This window comes from Colias eurytheme, chromosome 3, assembly GCF_061535395.1.
Source record: "Colias eurytheme isolate Ceu_HAF_F1 chromosome 3, ilColEury1 Martin Lab GWU primary, whole genome shotgun sequence".
NCBI lineage: Eukaryota > Metazoa > Arthropoda > Insecta > Lepidoptera > Pieridae > Colias > Colias eurytheme.
Window position 1 is genome coordinate 7058655 of NC_142982.1, and position 20825 is coordinate 7079479.

Below are 20825 nucleotides of genomic sequence, written 5' to 3' on the forward strand. Positions count from 1 at the left end.
TTAAGGCTTTACTTAGACATGCTGATACTTGCGGAACTTCAGTTAAAATATGAATTATGATTGCTTATATTCGAACATTTGATTCCAAATCTTACAGTAAATTAATACAAATAAACTTGTTAATGTATAGTCATAGAATACAAGAAGGCTTATTCTCTACTAGAAATGAAGGCCAGAGTACCCCATCCATTACATTAAAGGCATGTTAATCATACTGTTAATTGCTAGATTAGATATAAATAAATACTTGCGAAAATATCACTTGCGTTAAAACTCGTATTAAAAACCTTCTTATATTCAGAAACTAATTTCCAAATACTCATATGTAATGCCATGGTGTGGCTGTCGTTGATACTAACAAAATGCAGCTTATAATTGTACGTCCTTATAATAAAAATTAAATACACTATGCATAGATAGAAATTATTCTCTTATTGAATATACGAGTAATGAAAACATCTAATTAGGGTAAATAAATACTATGGTATAATAAGCGAACATTAAGTTAAATAAATAACTTTAAGGAGGGTGGGCGCAAACAGAACTCGTCATAATTAATACTTAACAATAAATGCCCTTGAAGACGAACTTTACACGTATCGTTAACATCACAGAACAAAAGCGATGCGCAATTGCAATCTTTTCGTTATTAACTCTTACGAGGGAAATTGTTTAACGTAAATGTGCATAATAGTTATCACTATTTTAAAGAAATTTCTAAAATGATCGACGAAACTAGCGATTGTATTTTTTTTTTTTTGTTTAGGCGGTTACTTGTTACGAAATGTCTCGCAATTGCGCATCGCTAAACAAAACTACGGCTAAGCGGGAGACGCAAAACAATAAATAGGTTCAAGGCTGTTGATATAGTATACTTCAATACACAGGTTGGTGCAATTTTTCGGACTTTGTTTCAAGTGTAATGGCACCATATTATATTAAGTACCGAACGTTAAAATACATGTACATGTTGCAATAATAATAAATGAAGCATTGCATAATTTAATTATAATTTTCGTAATTTAAATAATAATAAACCAAAATATCTATTGAGTGTCCAACCATAAAGTGTTCTAATCACTTTGGATATGGACAACTCATAGGGCGCATAGACTAACATTGGATTTATTATTACGCCTATGCATTCAAGGTAAACATATCAACAGCGCGGGACTAGTCTCTTCTTGCACTCGGAGGCACCCAAGTGAAAAACAAAATGAGCATACAAAATGCGTTTATACGGTGCACTGAAGCAAGGTGATAAATACATTAGCGTGATATCGTTGCGTCCACGCTGAATAAGAAACCAACTGTTGCAGTTGGAGTGTAGTCAGTATCAATTTATTCTATGTGTGGACCCAATCCATCACTCGGGCGCGTCCAGGCGTCAATGCGAACTTATCTACGTTGTTCGCGTCTACGCAATCCATTTATTAGACGCGACCAAGAACCAACGCGAACAAGTATCGATGGTATAGCGTGGACGCAATGCATTACTTGGGCGCGTCCAGTTTGAATCAATCGATTGTATCGCGTGGACGCATTCCACTGCTCGTTGGTGGGGCGGGAGCAGCGCAGCGTGGAGCAGCGGAGCAGCTACGCAGCGGCGCTCAGAGCGGCGCGGGGTCGCGGGGCGGCGGCGGCGCGGGGGGCGCGGGCGGCGCGAGGTGCAGGCGGCGCGGCGGCTCGTCGTCGTCGGGCGGCTCGTCGTCGTCCGCGCTGTCGCCCGCCTCGCCCGACCCGGAGCCCTCGCCTGTCTCGCGCCCCTCCTCGTCCTCCTCCTCCTCCTCGGGGCATAGTTGGTACGCCCTGCGTGAAACGTAACACGGTTAGTTTTGTAAATAGTGTTAAAAACAGACAAAAAAGTCTGTCCTATAAAGAAATAATAGAATAGATTTCAAAGTCTAATTAAAGTATCAAAGTATAATTGAAATTTTCACATTGGTCAATTAAAATAAATGTTTGAAACTACAAGAATAGTAGTAGAAAAGTATATGAACTCACTTTTCTAAAGTTTTCCTTGCCGAATTACTGCGTTCAAGGAAGTATCCAGTGGATGTTTCGTTTGAAGTTCCTGGTGGCGACCACGTCCCGTACGAACCGTACCCAGAACCATACTAAAAAGAAAAATTATGAAATTATTATATTTACTGCAACAATGCATAAAAAAATAAAAAAAAGACTGAAAATTTATAAACAGACAAAGTTAGGATGTAAAAAATGTGCTGACTGACACGCATGGGTGCTAGTCTGAAATGTATCAAGGCATATTTTTAATACATACGCGATCAAGCTCATCCTGTAGCCATGCAAGCAGCTGCCTCCAGCGACGGCGCGCCTCTGAATGCGTGTGCACGGCGCGCACGGCGATCGGCGCGCGGCACATCACGCCCACCAGCAGCTTCACGCACGCGTATGTGCGCTTTTGGTAGTGGCTGCGTGCGCGCAGACCCGTCTCCAGCAGACCCGGCCGCTCTTCTGACACGCCCTGTGCAAGTTTGGGAACAATATTAATGTACCTATGTGATATAATTCTGAATAGTTTATAACTTCATAGGTTACAATTTGCTACAAAATAGTTCAAAATAGTGCAAAAGTAATTCATTTTAAAAAAGATACATCATACATGAGTGCTTCATTAAGAAGCCAAAATGATTAACTCTGAATTATAAGGCTATCAATTAAATTGTTTAATATATTATGCATTAAAATCCTACAACCATCTTTCACAACATTACAAGTAATTGCAAAAAAAAATATTAGTATCTATACCAGTTAGCACGCAAATCAGCTTGCAAAAATCCCGAGTGTACGACATGTAACGCGTGTAAAAATAAACACGAGCTTACCTTGATAGCGTTGTGCAAGCGGTGCTGCTGCCAGCTGTCCTCCATGAGCAGCAGCGCGGTGAGCGCGTCGCAGTGCCTGCGCAGCTCGTGGCAGTACGCGCAGGCCATCTGCCACAGCAGCTCGGCCAGCGCGGCGCGCGACCAGCCCGCGTGCTCCCAGCACAGGAACTGGATCAGCCGGATGCCCTCCTCGCACCCGCAGCACTCCTCCGTCAGTTTCTTCATGTAAGTACTGTTGGGAAGTTCACTCTCATTTCAATACAATTAATTATTCAAATACCATCATTGTGAATTATGCTAAGACTATCATTGTAAATTATTTATTTTTTTAGCACCTTTTGATTTAACAACCTGTTTAGTACGAACTGTCACTCACCCAGTCCTATTATAGAGTAGATCAGCAGCGGTGGCGGTGAGCTGTGGCCGCGGGCCATGCGTGGGCGGTGGCTCCGCGAATGGGTTGGGCAGTGGCGTCGCGCCCTCCGCCGCGCCCGCCGACTGGCACCGCGCGCTCACATCGCAACACCGCACTAATGCGCACACCACCTGACATATACAAATACATACATAATAAATAATAATAAAAAATTGAGTAAATAGAAAAAATTATAGGCTTCTATAATATTTCATATTATAGTAGAGCCATTTTAATAGGCAACATTTGACAGTTCAACAAAATTCAACAACGTAACCTAGTAACGACAACATAGAATAACATGATATTTCGTTTTGTTAGAACTGCACATTTGCTTAACTTTTTTCAATTACGATTACATATTTATTATAATAATGACCGATATAAGTAATTTTAGGATTTGATTTTACTGATAAACCATTCTAAACATAATAAACAATTTCTGATTTAAAGAACTGACGTCGCTACAATTTTGTGTCAACAAACCTTTTTTCTTTTTAAATACCAGAGACGTTACTCTAAAAATCGAAATCAGACATCTAGAATCGAATGCATTGATTACTTGGGAATAAAAATTATCATAAATTATTGACGTGTGTTTCAAGTTCGATTGACAAATGTTTCAAGTCCGTATCGATTAATTCACTTTAATCGATGTTTTTATGCAGGTTACCACCCTATGAAGATAAAATTGATAGACGTCAAATGTTGCCTATTAAATTGGCTCCACTATAGTAAGTACACAATAGATATGAGAAACAAAATTATAATTGAACAAACCTGATGTATTTTAGCCGACTCTGGATACTGATATTTTCCAAGTGCTGCATAGGATTCATCCATACACACTGACAGCACAATATCCAAAACTTTGAGCTAAAAACAAAATTTACATCCATTATTATTTCACAATAACTTTGACTACCTATTTGGTTAAAAAAATTGTATTTCACAAGTTTCCTATGTTTGAATCTACATGCGATCTTTTATATTGGAGAAATAGGACAGTTCTTAACGCAACATACAACACAAAAAAACATAATCTTATATATAAAAATGAATCGCAAAATGTGTTGGTAAGCGCATAACTCGAGAACGGCTGAACCGATTTCGATAATTCTTTTTTTATTACTTATATTCCTTGAAGTACGAGCATGGTTTTTATATAGAGAAAACGTAAACATATACCACGGGCGAAGCCGGGGCGGACCGCTAGTTCCCAATAATTAAACACTTATCGTCCAGAAACATTGTTATTATCTATAAACAAACATGGCACAGCACTCGACCCACCCTGAGCAGCTGGTACTTCTCGTGCGCGCCGAGCATCGCGTACGCGTGGAACAGGTTGAACAGCAGCGGCAGGTGGCGGTGCGCGTGCGCGTCGTGGTGCGGCGCCGCCAGCGCGCGCGCGCTGCACAGCACCTGGTCCGACAGGCACGTCGCCTCCTCGCGGCTGCACCACGTGCCGTACCCGTTGCTCACTGGTATAGGGGGTTCGTTTTATGATATTTTTGGGCAGTTATGATACTTAGCAGATAGCAAAATAATCATAAAGGATCGCAAGTGACGAATTGTATTTGCATTTGAGCTTGCCGGTTTAATTAGTTGATGGGAATTAATAACGATAACGCATGTGTATATATTTACCTGGTGGATCTTGAACTGAGAAATGTGCCAAAAATACTATGATTTTCATAAATACTATCCTAACATCACCCGAAGGACACGAGAGTAAATAATCACATAACCTGGAAAGAAAAAAAAGATATTGAAATATGATGTAATTTATAACTTTCTGGTGCAAACTTTATTTTTGCCATTAATACATTACCTATGTGGATGTTTAAAGAGATCTGATGCAAACCACGCCCTCACACTTTGAGAACACCTTAAATGCTGGCAAAGAATGTCGTGCCTGAAAAAATAATAATTATAATATGAAATAGCGATCATATAATACCATTTTAAGAATTATTAACGGTTAAAGTTTGCGGAAAAGCATACGAAAATGTTTAAATGTTCATATTTTTTCCTGACTTATAAAACAGAAATATACATCGCGTAAATAATTGTGGAGGAAGGAGGGTGGAATTCCTCCATCGAAAAAGGGAGGATCCTCGACCAGTCTACTCGACTGGCCGGCCGTGAAGGCCCCGATGTATGATGTCGGAAAGTTGATATGCTCTGTAGCGAAAACATTTCGCTTGCGCGATTCAGAGCGAGGTGTCGCTACAATAATAATAATATTTACCAGTCGGTCGCTGGACCACGTAAAGTTTTCTTCGTGTGAAAACCAACTTGGAACAAAAACTTTGTAGCCATCTGAACAGCTAACATTGACATTTCTTCGTGTTCTTGACCCTGAAAATAAATCACAATTAAATTTTTTTCATAAATGAAATATGTTTTGAGAATGTATAAGTCTTGAGAAATGAATATTTACCCAAACAGCACTTTGCGATCCAGGGTGAACTTGCAACCTCATGAAACATAATTTCTTCATGAAATTAAAATGTTCTAAACTAAACTGATCTTGATTGTGACAAAATGCAATGTTGCTTCTACGAACGGAATTCCAAATAGGTCTCGGTATGGCACTTTCCCTGCAAAAGGTACAGAAATAAATAAGTATTTAATAAAATATATAAGCGCAAAAAAGAAGCTATTTAATTTTTAATGAGATTTCTTTTTTTGTATATTGTTATTTACACAGATAAAGCATATAATATGTTATTTATTAATGAAATGTTATAATCAAAACATACTTGAGAGTCATATTTCTCATAGTTTGTTCTAGAGACGTATCTATCGTGTCCTTTCGCGTATAAAATAACATGTAAGCATTCCACCACCTTTTCTGGCGTTTGTAAGATATCCGCTTTATAGTTGAATCAAATACCTGCAAATAATATAATGCTTTTATTTTGTATCCAACAATAGTAATCATAAAGGACAATGGAGTTTATTATGTGTAATATTTTATTCCATATCCTTTAGTGCAAAACTATTTTTCTCATTTCACAGTTGTAAACTGTATAAAGATACAGTTTAAATAAAAAATAAAGAACACACATACAATAAGTTGAACTTAATTAGAACAATGCAGAATTTGAATAAAAATGTTATTTCCTCTACCTCTCCCATATATTCGCCGCCAAAGCACTGCGCCTTCATCTCGTCATCATCGTGCATAGCGCACTCGGCCACGTCACCGTCGTCCAGCTTCACCCAGCGACCCATAGAACCCGTGTCCCTACAATACATATTTCGTTTATTATTCACTTAAAATATTATTATATAATATTTCTAAAAAAGTGCCTTTCAAGTGCATACTTAATTTATAGGGATATTTAAAACAGACAATTTAAAGTAATGAGCATAAAGTTCCTATATTCACATTAGCTGTTATATTACTGTATTAATTCATTCATTTGAAACATTTATAAAAATTCTACGAACTATGATCTCTTTTAACGAGAAAAATCCCTGATAGATTCCTACCTCAATAATACATAAGAGTAATAATGTCCCCCGGAAGCCTGTCCGGAGTGTACGACGATCCCGCTCAACTCGTACTGAGTGTAACGCGGATCTTTCTCGCAATTCTCACTACCTTCCCATAAAGCTCCTTCGCCTTCCGCACGTGCTAAACCCCACGCTAAAAAATATGAGGAAATAATAATTATTTATTGCAATAATAATTAAATTTTCCAAAGAAATCCATACTAATATTATAAATGCGAAAGTAACTCTGTCTGTCTGTCAATTTGCATGAAATTTGGTACAGAGATATTTTAATACCCGAGAAAGGACATAGGATAGGTTTTATCCCGGAAATCCCACGGGAACGGGAACTATGCGGGTTTTCTTTGAAAACGCGGGCGAAGCTGCGGGCAGAAAGCTAGTAACACAATAAATTCTGAGATATTATACCTGTATAGGGTTCGACATCCAACTCACGCGGAAATTCAAAGTAATCATTAAATTTTATTGCACAGACTTTTTCAAAATCATATTCAAATCTTTTAAGTTGTATGACTAGAACTGGAGGCAGTTTATTTAAACATAATCTTTTCACTGTTACCACCTGAAAGTAGAATAAAAATTGTCTTGAGTCTCAATATATTCAAATTCAGATAAAATAATAATTTTAGCGCTAGTTAAAATTATGAATAATACCTTTTTGCTACACTTATCACAATAATAGGCATCTGCGCCTTCTAATAATTCGCCGCGTACATATGCCTCTAACGACTCCTGTAACCGCGACATATTCCTTATGTCTAAAGATACTACGCTGAATGGCTCTTCCTTACAATACCTAGAAACCATCACACAATATTATGAGAGAAAAGGAACTATTTCATTAAAATGATAAAAAATTATTAAATTTACTCTTCAACACAATATTTTGAGTTTCCAATCCATTGTATTATATTTTATTTAACTCGATTTCTTTACCTGTGTGGGCACCCTTTACATATCTTCTGGTCGGAATATGTTCCTCCCATAGTTTTGGCCATTAATTGTTCTTGACCTAAAGATTTAAGCGCTTCGTCTAGAGACTCTACTAGCGACATAAAAAATTCCACTGCGTCTTGTTGTTCACGTAAATTCACAGGTTCGCCTTGCAATCTAAAACCGTAAGATATTACAAAATGGCTCTAACTTTTATATAGTTTATTTCAGTTTATAAAGGCCATTTATTACCTGAAGTGTGCCCATAATCCCCGAGGAACATAATACTGAAGTTTACTGTAATGTAAATGCGCAAATATCGCTTGCACTTGCTTTAATATGGTGATGTTGTAGTCGCCGCTATTCTGGTAAAATAAAGCTTGATATATTATTTTGCATTAAATTAAGAGAATTACTATGAAAGAAATACACTATTATTATTACCTCTGTATTATTTTCTATAATGTTGTGGTGATGTATTTCTCCAGAAAAATCTTCATTTGGATCTGTAGCGGCGCCTAATAATTGAAGAAAAACAATTAGTGGACTTATGAGAATGGCATATAGTCAAGTTGTAATTATATCTAAACGTGAAAATGTTCAGGTATTCACACCTAAGTGGTGCTATTATACTATGTATTAGCAATAGTTTAAATGAAATCTGTCTTACCTTGCACAGTGAGTAGTGCATCTCGTACTGCGCGCACGCAGTACAGCTGCTGCAACACCGAGTTCATATAACAGGTGGCACCCGCATTCTTCAGCCCAACAAGACCAGCGCCTGGACGTGGGCCCACGCACGGCATGTACTCCCATTCGGATAGCGGCATATTTTTATCTATGGAAAAAACAAAAAAAAAATTGTACAATCCTATTTTAACTTTGCAATACCTAAATCAGTAGAATAATACAGTCCAAATTTGATGAAGTGAACACTTCGTTTTATAAGGAATTTTTTTAAGACATTATATTTAAGTAACTTTATCCAACTATTTTTTTCCTTTACTAGTTAGATAACTAAAAACGTATTTATAATCAATCCTACATACTATATCTCATACAGCGGTTCTCTACTTCAGCTAAAAAGCGGCAACTAACCGCTATAGAACATGAGGTGCAGCAGGTTGGCGAGCGCGGCCATGTTGGGGACGCAGCCGTGCACGAGCGCGAGCAGCAGGTCGGCGGCGGCGGCCACGGAGCCGGCCGTGCGGCACAGCGGCGTGGGCACGTCCTCGCTAGTGCCGGAGCCGGTCGCACCGCGCTCGCCGCCCTCTGTCATGCGGCACCACGCCCACGAGTACGGCCAGAGGAACTCTGTTGCCACTTCCTATAGCACAAATGACACGTGATAATGATTAATACAATTAATTTTACAGCCAAAAACTGTGCGCCCAAAAAGTTATAATGTAAGTATTTTTTGTTATTGTTGTTTATATATAATAAAAAAAACCTTCGACATTAGATTAAGATTATTATCCTATCAGAATTTTTTACTATAGTATAGTTAAAAAGTACCTTGATTAAACCTGCATCTTTATGGTCAGGGTGTGCACCATATTGAAATTTAACTTGAGCTGGCACATGTGTAAAGAGCTCTTTGGTGAGATTCAAATGCCCCTCCAGTAAAGTGTCTTCAAGGGCTTCGGGATTTGTGCGAACAGCGCGTAACCAAGCAACCTATTACAATAAATAAAAAATAATAAAATAAAGAGCGTGAGTGCCGAGCACACGTGTCAGAAGTGAAACTTCTTTGACAAGATTCAAAGATACCAAAATCGTCGTTTTACTCCATAACTGACGGTATTGCCATATAGCACCTTGAAATTTTACTCTCAACGCGCGTAAAGGAATTTCACTTCAATAATACATTGAGATATTAATTTATTACAACTATGAACTGAAAAGAGTAACTATCAAATTACTTGCTGTCTTTGAAAAAACCGGTTATTTATTTATATTATGTCCTATAATAATTCAAAACCGCTGCTAAACGAAGTTTATCTATAAATATTTAAGTTTTAACATTTCCACTACAATATAGACTCGCACTAACCTCAGTCGCCAGATCCTCCAGTGTCCTCGCTGTAGGTCCGGCGAGCGCGACGAGCCGGCACAGCAGCTGCAGGAACTGGTGCGCGTGGCGCGAGTGCGCGGCGAGGCGCGGCAGCGTGGCGGCGCCGCCCGCCCCGCCCAGCGCCGCCAGGGCGCAGCGCGCGCCGCCGCCGCCGCCCCACGCGCACATCGACAGCAGCTGCTCCGCGGACGACACGCGCACCTACCCCACATCGTATATTAAACGCATTTCATTGCTCATTTTGTGTTGAATACCACACTATTAGTCGATAGACTAAATAATTACCAAATTCACCAATTAAACTACAATATGAAATGCAACTGACTGTATTCAAGTATGTACTAGTAAATTTCATTATTAATTAGATGCAACCAGCTCATTATAGTGTTTAGAAGATTCAATCAGATCATAATAGCCATTGAGATATTGTAAAAGAGGTACCTGAGCGCTGGGGCAGTCTATCATCAAATACAAAGCAGTATCCTGCCACCAAGACTCGTGTAATAGATCATCAAGATGTCCTCCGCCGAGAGCCATGCAAATTGTTACCACCTCCATACACTCTCGAACCACTAAAAAGCGAAATCATGAAATAATTAGAAAATAATATATATATTACATATTATATAACAAAAAAAAAACAAATCATATTCATAAACTTGCAAGTCTTTTTAAATAACACTGGTATGGTATGTTTTATACTAACATGTAACATCATCTGAATGCACCAAGCCTGAAATTTCTGAGGGTTGGGCCACAGAGTATGTAAGTGCGTAGAGAGATCGCACTGTGGCTGCTGTTGGCACGCGCCACCACACCAGTGAGGACACCGATTCACTATCTTCACCACTTGTCACCATCTGTAGAATTAAAATACGAGATATTATCACATAACATGATTTGATTGTTCATATAAGGTTTAAAATTCCAATATGTTACCTGCTCTCCAAGTGTGTTTGCTAATTTCTCTGCAATAGCCTTGACGATTATTTCGCAGTTGTGGTTTGGTACAGACTGTAATGCTTCTCGCAATATCGTGACGTCCATTCTAAAATACAATCCAATTTTAAACTACACATTTAAAAACTGGTAATTTATCTATTAAGTTCATTAATTTATTATAATTTGTTACCTAAAGTCCTTGTCAACTGAGGTATCAGACCCATCAGGAGCGAGAATTTCAAAAAGATGTCCCAGTGTGTATAAAGCTAGTTTTGCTAGTCTCACGAGTGCCAAGTACCCAACTCTGAAAAAGGAAAATTATTTTGATAAGTACATACAAAAAATCTCGAGTAGTCAGTAAATCTCAAGACATCAAATTATTTATAAGTACCTCCGCGTATGTGGTGCGGCGCCCTTCAGAAACTCAGTGTCAGACAAACATTGTACCAAGAGGGGAGCTTTTTTTACACAAGCTAGTTGAAAGCTACGATTTCGCTCCAATCTGGTATCTGATGACGGCATCACCATACTGTATAAAACCTAAGTAACAAAATTCAAATACTGACTTATAATATCAAATACAATCAATTATGTTAATGGCCAATATTTTCAATAACCTACCTCAATGTTATAAGCAACGGCGGGTGGCGCTGGCCCGTATAGCATATCCTTTAATTTGGAATCATCTCTGCACAGTAATGCTTCTGTTAACTTCTCTACCTGAAATCTCACAGTCATTTAATTTTTAACAAATATTATTTTATGCAATTTTAGCAGCAATTTCTCGTTTAGTGTTTCAATTTTTTTGTTTACGACATACTTATTTCTTGTTATAATGATAAATTCAAATATACATACTGTTAACTTATGCGGTGGGCATATTTGCGAAAGAAGATGTGCAGCCTCCGTTAGTGGGATGTGTCCTTTGGTAATACCGACATGCTCTAATTCCAATATAAACGGTAAATACCAAGAGCCTTGTGAAAAAATCTGCAATAAAAGATTCAATAAATTGTAAAATAAAACTGAGTGAACTTAAGTTCTGAAAGTATTATAATATGTAGAATCAAAATAGGCTTAATGGAATGACTAATTTTATACATCATAATTTTTCTATCACATCTTACAAAACATAACATAACATAGTTCTAATGCCTTACTTAATAATAATTACTTAATTTTTATGACAATGTCTCAGAATAGACAAATATTTAAATATTCTTACCACACCAGGCAAAGCGTGTTCCGGTGTGGGCGGAACGGGTGGGGAGGTGGCGCTCGAGTCACTGCTCGACTCGTTGGACGAGCCACATCCACCACTGCCGCATACTTGACCGTCGTACACCTAACACAAATTATTGAGTATTGCATATTTACACAAAAAATAGTCTTATTTAATTTGAAAACTCTGTAAAAGCAATATTTTCTCATTAGATTCTGAAATATTGAAGCTTAAATATTGGTATAATTTTTAAGTACCTTGGCAACAAGAATAGTCTTGTCTCTGAGTGGGATTTGTGAAAGTATTTTCCTGTCGTGACTTGAATCCAAAAGTTCACCATTCACGTACAATTCTAACTTATTTATATACATTTCCAGTTTGATACTGCTCTCTGATGTACACTTTAACCTATAAAATGTTTTTAATTCAAATTATAAATTCTTAATTCAAATAAACTAATGTTTACTTTGTTGTTTTATAAATAGTACCTTCTCTGAACAGCCACGCGTAAAGAGTGAAGAGTTTCATTAGAATGCGAAAATAATTCAATATCATCGATTTGTCTTTGGCCTGTTTGAAAATTAAATCTGACTATTATAGTACACTGCCGTCCCCTGCCCGACCTGTAAATCGGCAGAATCTGACGATCCGCCGAGAACCTTCTATCACATTCGTTTATATATTCTTGTATGGCACGAATTACTCTACACATCTTTGTACAACTTTCAGTCCCGTCTGAAACAAAGAATATTATATTTAAACTTAGCAATAATATTCATAATAAACTGGTACTTAAATTAAATTATTAAAAAAAAAAAAACTTTTCGAAACATTCTAAATTTTTTCAAGCTAAAATAGTATCGAAAAAAATATAAACAAACATATGCAATTGCTTAGTTGAATAAAATTTGTTACAAATTTTGGTAAGGACAGTCTCAAAGAGAACAAGATTATTATACCATGTACGTAATACAATATATCCCGTCCCGTCTCACGCAGCAGCTCGATACCGCATCAATATGTATAATGTATCTATTACAATATAAGCCAACCGTCACTAGTCTCCATGTCCTTCTGCAGGCGCTGCGTGCGCGCGCAGCACTGCGTGAGGAACGCCTCGTGCTGGTGCGCGGGCGGCAGCGCGGCGCCCGTGCACGTGCACGTCTCGCGCAGCAGCTCGATGCCGCGCGCCGATATGTCGTCCTCGCACTCCGTTATCACCTGAATTCATTGGTATATTTATATTTTATACAGAAGAAATGAATGTTATGAATGAGATCAATATGAACAAGTTTGTGCAAAAAAAATAAAAATATAAATCATGACCATCCCGTAAAAACACATGTTTCTGAAGTTCTTCTTGTCAAATCAACGTGATAAATCGATGTATTTATGGCTAGATAAATCGCCTGACTGCGCCTTTTTTACTCGTCAGTTTCAACAATTATTATTTTTTAACTAAAACTCTAATCTGTCTTTAAATTGTCAGAACTGAACAAAATATTAAAAAGTACAACTGAAGAAAGACACACCACTTATTAGCATTGAAATATAAGACTTACCCTCCATAAATAATCTAATCCTATGAGATCAGGGTCATTAAGAAGAAAGCCACGCCTCTTAACTTTAAGTTTTCCTTCTTTCGAGTTAACTGCCTTGAAAAACCTGAAAACAGATTTTAAAAATATTATCTCCTGTTTTACAACAAATATATTTAAAAATATTGCCACGACGCTGTTGTATTACCTTTCAAAACATTTGATTCCTGAATGAGTTAGTAGGTTTGGTGGTAAGGTCATAATGTTACGTCGAAAAAAATGCAAATTAATATTTGGATCCAAATCTGGTTCTTCACCCATTAATTTACTGAACCAACGAAAGCACGCTTCACGATCTCCAATATGAGCTGGTTTTTCTGCCAGACATACCCATATTTGTTTAGCCTGAAAAACCGAATTATAAATTTCAATACATTAAAATAAAATTTTAGATTTATAAAGCACTAGCGGTCCACCCCGGCTTCGCCCGTGGTACATATTTATGTTTTCTCTACATAAGAACCATCCTGGTACTTCAAGGAATATAATATAAAAAGAATTATCGAAATCGGTCCACCCGTTCTCGAGTTATGCGCTTACCAACACATTTTGCGATTCATTTTTATATTATAGACTAGCGGTCCGCCCCGGCTTCGCCCGTGGTACATAATATTTACGTTTTCTCTACATAAGAACCATCCTCTTACTTCAAAGAATATAATAAAAAAAGAATTATCGAAATCGGTTCAGCCGTTCTCGAGTTATGCGCTTACCAACACATTTTGCGATTCATTTTTATATATAAGATTAAAAGCTATAAACTATTACCTGTTCAGCACAAAGCCACAACTGGCCATCTTTCAACAAAAACCGTAAAAAACTTAGTCGCTCGTGTACTTGTGCCGCGTGGGGATATCTACCATCAGGTAACCAATTTTCCCAGTCAATTTCACTCTCTTCTGAAAAAAAACGCCGAATAAATAACCCCTCCATTGTTTTCTGATTAAATTAGACTGACAAATTTATTTTTGATCAAACTCACCTATTAATTTCGCCCGCACCGTGTCCATGTAATGCGTCAACGAGTCGGTAACCAATATGACAAGGGAGTGTTGTGTTTGCAGCCTGTCTATGAGCTCTTGTCGCGTGACGTGCGGCCGCACTCCAGCGCCGCCGCCCGACTCGTACAGACAACATATCTCACGCATCATCTTTAGCGCCGGTAATACCCATTTCTCGTTGCTCTTCAACTCTTCTACACATCTGGTAAACGATTATTAAATTATACTTAAATGAATAACAATTCTTTTTTTTAAAGAAAGAAATTATATTTAAATGAATAACAATTCTATTTTTTTTTTAAAAGAAAGATATATTTTGAGGGTGTAAAAAGAAACAATTTAAATCAATTCTATTTCGTACTTACTTGTCTAGCCAAATTGTTTTCTGCGCATCACGGTCTTGACTACAACTATAATCGAGTATTTTAATGAAATTCGCAAGGGTTAAATCCATTATTTCTGTGCATACTTCGTCAGAATGCGCCAAATTCCAAAACAGAACTAATACCTTTAAAAAAATAAATACGATTAATTTTTTATTTCCCAATTATTTCGTCTAATTCAGTATCTAAACACATAACATACTTTATTCGCCATTACGCCATCCTTGTCATCTTCAGCCAGCCTCCTTATTACTTCTATTAACTTGTCGCTTTGCTTCTTACTGGACGTTGACCAACTAGCCTATAACATTTGAATATGAATATAAAATCCAAAATTTTTTACTCATATTATGTCGAATTAACGATTTTTGAGTTCAATTACCTTAAAACAGTCAAAGAGATGATCTAATTGATCTGGTGTGAAATCCCAAGCGAGTTTCGCTAATAAATCATGTACATTTTTTACGATTGCCTCATGCTTCCCATGTTGAGCCTTCCATATCGCGTCCAAGTCTTCTCGCGTTAAAGAGTTCTCTTTTATCATAAATCTTAGCATTTTTTCTAATCTCTCTACATACTGCGGTTGGTGAAGTGAATCGCGTAAAACAATATCCACCACACCGTTTTCTCTAATCCAAGTCTAAAAAAAGATTTTTTTTTAGATATAAGTTTCCAATATTCATGAAATTTTTATTTGACATTTAATTTTAAGGATATATTTTAATACATACTGTAATAACAGTTGGTGTGAGCCATTCTGGTTTTGGTGTCTGAGCGATCGTACTTATAAGTTGGTTTATTTCATTTAACGCTGACATCTTTCCATTGAACGACGACATTTGAAGCAATCGTAAAATCATTTTCAATCGAAACATTTCTAGTGCTGCAACATGAAAAGGTAGAAACATTCATTCATTCATTCTTACTATGTATATTTATATAGAATTATTTAAACCATGGCATCTTCTCTTCTTCGCTTGCTGCATGTGGGGTTTGATAACATACAATGTAGCAGCTTAGGAGCGGATATAATACAGCGCCCCTAAGCAGCTACAGGGTATGCAATCTGCCCAAATCTTCCATTTTTCAGACTCTTCATATGTACTCTTGATACATTGCTATAATAATTAAGCACCCAATGGAAAAAAAGTACAAATATTTTTTTAACATGACAATTGTTTGTTTTATTGAACATGTTGTACAATGTGGTGAAATTGTTTTATGTACAAATGTGATAAATTTCAAATTTTCAAAACAATGAGGCTATCATTTATGATAGTTATTGTTATACGTAACTTTAACCACATCCCCATCTCAATCAATACAGTAAGTAAATAACAACAACAAGTAATTACTAACATTTAAGTAGACTATGGTGATGTGGAGTCTTGACAGAAACACATTTACATGCTCTGATCAGACAAGAAACTGTGTCAGTCTTATTCTCACTACCGCGTGCTTCGCGTTTTAATTCGTCATCGGTTAAACTCTCTAACAATGTTGGAATACATTCCTGTAACAAAATATTTATTTTAATTAAAAAATAAAGGTAAAAGAAAACAAACTAAAAAATATGTAATACACAATTTACAATATACAAACCAAAACTGGTAGAAGATAAACTGTAACAGTATGAGGTGTTAGAAGATCATGGCACAGCCCCAGAGGCCGTAAGAGTTGCCACACAGCAGCTACACGGGTTTCTCCTGTTGTTGACATCTCTAGGGAAGATGGCTGATCAGACCTTGAGGAAATTGAACCCTAAAAATATGAAAAAAAAAATACATATTTTAGTTGAAATAAAGAAATGTTAAAATTTGAATGACATAATCTCATATTAATTAATATTACAACCAGTAATTATATAAGTTTAAAGACACATAAATTTCTTGGAAAGTTTATTATTACAGTTTTTGATAAAAAAATATATTTCCATGTAAATATATGTCAACACTGAACAGATTAAAATCACACTTTGCAATCTGGCATTCATAATATACTTACCTCCATATTGTCCGTGCTACTAATAATGCTATCGGTGGTATCAACTTTTGGATCTTCACTTTCTTTTTCTATAATTTCATTTGTGACTTTCTCCTCGCAATTTACAGATGTTGTTAATTCTGATTTTTTAAAACCCATTATAGCTTCAAACCTTTCCCTTAATTTTACAAATCCGCCTGCTTGACCAAATCTATAAAAAATATCTTTATGTTTATAAAAATTTCAATAACAATTAAAATAAAAACAAAATTTATCTTATGTTTAAAGTTCTACAATATTTTTTTAAATACCAAATAGTAGTGACATACATATTAATGAGATGGACCAGCCATCCCTTGGGTGTTCTGTGGTCTTGAGATCTGGCAAAAACCTCAGTTTCCTGATTTGACCCTTGCCCCGTGGCAGACACAGTTGAAATTGTCAATCCTTCAGAAGTCCTAGATGCATTGAAAGTGTGAAACCTAGAATCATATTAATATAATCAATTGAAATATGTCTTAAAGGAGGTTTTTCTTTAAGCTTATGTAGCTTTTCAGTGTTAGTGGTGGCCATCTCGTCTTATTGACATAGAATGTCTTACTAGAATTTTATGACTCTGTTAATAATGTCAAATTACCTCGTACAAGATGACCACCACGAGCTGCATAACTAATTGCATGCAGAGCATTGTTAAAATTACAAAACTACAAACATAATTTAAATGGAAATTTATGATCTAGGATACATATAAAATAGAAAATAGATAGCAATGAGGAAGGCCTTTTCACACACAAATACATTATAAAGTTACCAATAAACCACTAAACATTTAATCACCATCAAAGATTAGGAGGAAGCATTGTTGCCCACTAACAAAATAATCAATTAATCATAACAAGTTCAAATAGGCTAAAAACAGAAAAAATCGAACAATACTATGATTATATACATATCACTTACTTATTATTAGGATTAAATGCCATTGACAGGAGATTCAAAAATCTAGGATCATCCAATTTCATGGCACACAATTTAACAAGTTTCTCACAGTTGGAACGCACACATTGCTGTATGTTATTCTTCCAGGATGAAACTGCATCATCAGTTAGAATTTTTGTAAATGATAATGTTAGAGCATCATTATAGAACCGCTGACAAAGCAGATTGTTTACATCTTCACCTAAAATATGTTATTAGCCAATAAATACTTAAGAAAATCTTTGGAAAATATGTGGAGGCAGAATAATTTTTAATATAATAATTATCGTATTAATTATCATATTATATATTAATATGCTATGTTATAAAAATTTCACTACAAAAATTTTTCACTTCAAACCTTTGGTTGCCAATTCTGTAGCAGCATTAAGTAACGCCTCTAACTCCTGCTCTGGTAGAACAGGTACTACCCATCGAGGATGTGAGATTTTTTCTTCTAATGCCTTTAGTTTTGCCTCGGGGAATACCATCTATAAGTAAATTGGAAATTACAAAGACACAAATACTAAAATAATAATAATTAGCAATCATAATCTATCACTTGAAAAAGATAATTATTTTGCAGACATTTTCTTCTCTAAATAAATAAGATACACAATAATTCTAAAAATAAACCTATAGATATAAAATTATTACCTCCCCAGGCACATGCTCTTGTTCCTTCATTGATATTGTCATTATTATAACATAACTATAATCATTTCTTTTTCTGAAAATAAAATTTCAATAATGTATCCAAAAAAAATGCTTATATTTTTTTTACAATTAAATAACGCACACAATTTATAAATTTATAAAATAATATTCTAAATAAAACAATAACAATGTTTATATATTATGTACATAATTAATAGAACAAAATCTATTTTTATTATTTGATAATGCTTAAAAATTAAAATGTAATAGTAACATTTAAACTCCAATGTCTAGCATAGCATAGTAAGTAAATAAATAATATTCGTTGATGTAGGTAAATAATATTATACAAATCTATTTAAAAATGTTGTTTTAGAAGGAGACAGGAAAAATCTATAATCGATAAGATCATGCCGGAAAAAACTCAAGCTTTGCTCCAAGGAATATAATCTACAGTCTAGAGAAAAAATACAAGTTACAAATATTGTTATTATGTCCTTACTTTGGATGCAAAAAATAAAGTAATCCTACAAAAATAATAAATTCCGATCAGCCGGCGCGACAAAATGGCGTCATTGTCTTAGACATATATATTTAAAATGATTGTATAAAACATCTCTTTAGATAGATAAAGAAAAAAATGTCGCATGAAATTATAAACAACATAAATTACCTTTAGTTTTTATCATAAATTCAACGCATTAAAATTACAAAACCACAAATTCATCCACTACACTTTTTGACGTAATAACGAAAATAGATAAAATAGAAACCTGACTGTTATAGACGAATATGTATAATGTCAAATCGATTTTCTACAGTTAATGGTTCGGTCTACACACGTACAGTAAATTTTGAAAGTGTCGTAAAAATATGTTTATAAAATTATTAAATATATTTATTATTTATTTACAACAATAGTTGTGTCAGTAGTATTTACTACCACTTTACTACTCTTTGGATTGTGTAATCTAGATAGATCTATGAAAAAAATATATAAAAGACGTGTGGCACTCGGGGACTGCCGCGGTAAAGCTATTGCCTTAGCTATTGCATATGCCTTCAAGCCACACCTGCGTGCCCGTCCCCTTCGGAGTGGGGAGCGTGAGGTATTTTCGTTACGGAATTTCTGGATTCGGTCCCCGCGCTCAAGGCCCGCAATAGAAGCTATGCAATAGCTTAAAAATAATTAAACCTTTTTATTTAAAACACAAGAAAGGATCATATATGAGAAGATAAAAATAATGTGCAAAAGGGGCAATAGGACCTAACAACGTCTACCCGGCCTAAGACCCTAGAAGACTTCAATTATTGGGGAATAATAAAATGAGCGAATGAAATGAACTGAGAAAGCGACTGATGATGAGATACTGTTTTATAAGTTTTATAACTGGAGCGGTATGAATTTGGCTAAGCGACAAATAAACTAAAGCTGCGACGAATATTGGTTGGTAATAAAATAGAGATTATGCGTACTTAAAGAGGGCTGTGATTAATCCATTTGAGATATTTAAAATCTAACTGAGCGTCTAAGTTACAAGGTGAGCGGCTACAATACTAGAATACGTTTATTTTATTTTTAATCTATACTAATATTATAAAGAGAAAAGGTTTGTATGTATGTATGTATGTATGGTTTTCACGCATAAACTACTGGACTGATTTTGATGAAATTTGGCACAGACAATCTTTAGACCCTGAGAAAGAACATAGGCTACCTTTTATTGCGAAATATGTACCACGGGCGAAGTCGGGGCGGTCCGCTAGTAATTTATAAACTAAGTTAATAAAATTTATTGGCATAGTGTTTCTTCAAATAGTATTTGAGAAAATTAAAAAAAAACTCATGGTACCTACTCATTACTCTGCCCATTAGAGCTAGAGCATATACTGTGAGCATATTATATATTGTATTTTAAATAAGATTTTAAAGTAATGTTTCTATTCGAAACACCACATTTATGTGAAGCATTTTTTTTATGATTAATTTAATGTCGCTCAGTATAAATAAATCATGTGACAAATCCTGAAAAAATTCAGGACACAATCAGATGTTATTACCTGTCGCTCTAATATTATTAGGCTGCTCATTTTGTATTTGAATAACTCAAATTAATATTTACGTAAGTCGCTGGTATAAAATTCTATAATGTTTACAGCACTTGGTACCACAGTAATGTTTATATATCTGTGCTTGGTACCACCAGGCACCCAGTACACAGCCCAGGGGTAGGACAGTTCCATACAATGACAGATTTGGGG

The 20825-nt window shown here is 35.8% G+C and overlaps 1 protein-coding gene across 1 annotated transcript; it reads right to left on the minus strand.

The window, feature by feature from the left end:
- Positions 1-1610: 1610 nt before the first annotated feature.
- faf (ubiquitin carboxyl-terminal hydrolase-like faf) lies at positions 1611-19307 on the minus strand. Its single transcript, XM_090119786.1, has 50 exons — positions 19237-19307; positions 18564-18636; positions 18268-18397; positions 17889-18108; positions 17258-17410; positions 16950-17139; positions 16548-16706; positions 16305-16458; positions 15677-15828; positions 15328-15585; positions 15148-15246; positions 14928-15070; positions 14544-14764; positions 14330-14460; positions 13710-13906; positions 13526-13628; positions 13016-13184; positions 12452-12698; positions 12221-12371; positions 11967-12086; positions 11600-11731; positions 11363-11461; positions 11133-11281; positions 10932-11045; positions 10739-10847; positions 10506-10659; positions 10241-10371; positions 9779-10000; positions 9241-9402; positions 8824-9052; positions 8396-8563; positions 8170-8243; positions 7978-8090; positions 7729-7902; positions 7447-7588; positions 7201-7354; positions 6769-6925; positions 6403-6520; positions 6033-6166; positions 5711-5870; positions 5519-5628; positions 5099-5182; positions 4915-5015; positions 4558-4748; positions 4045-4140; positions 3226-3395; positions 2850-3081; positions 2285-2488; positions 2005-2117; positions 1611-1809 (listed from the first exon to the last, which is right to left on the minus strand). The coding sequence occupies exons 2-50, from the start codon at positions 18603-18605 to the stop codon at positions 1611-1613; spliced, it is 7434 nt and encodes a 2477-aa protein (XP_089975912.1). The 5' UTR covers positions 18606-18636; positions 19237-19307.
- Positions 19308-20825: the final 1518 nt, after the last annotated feature.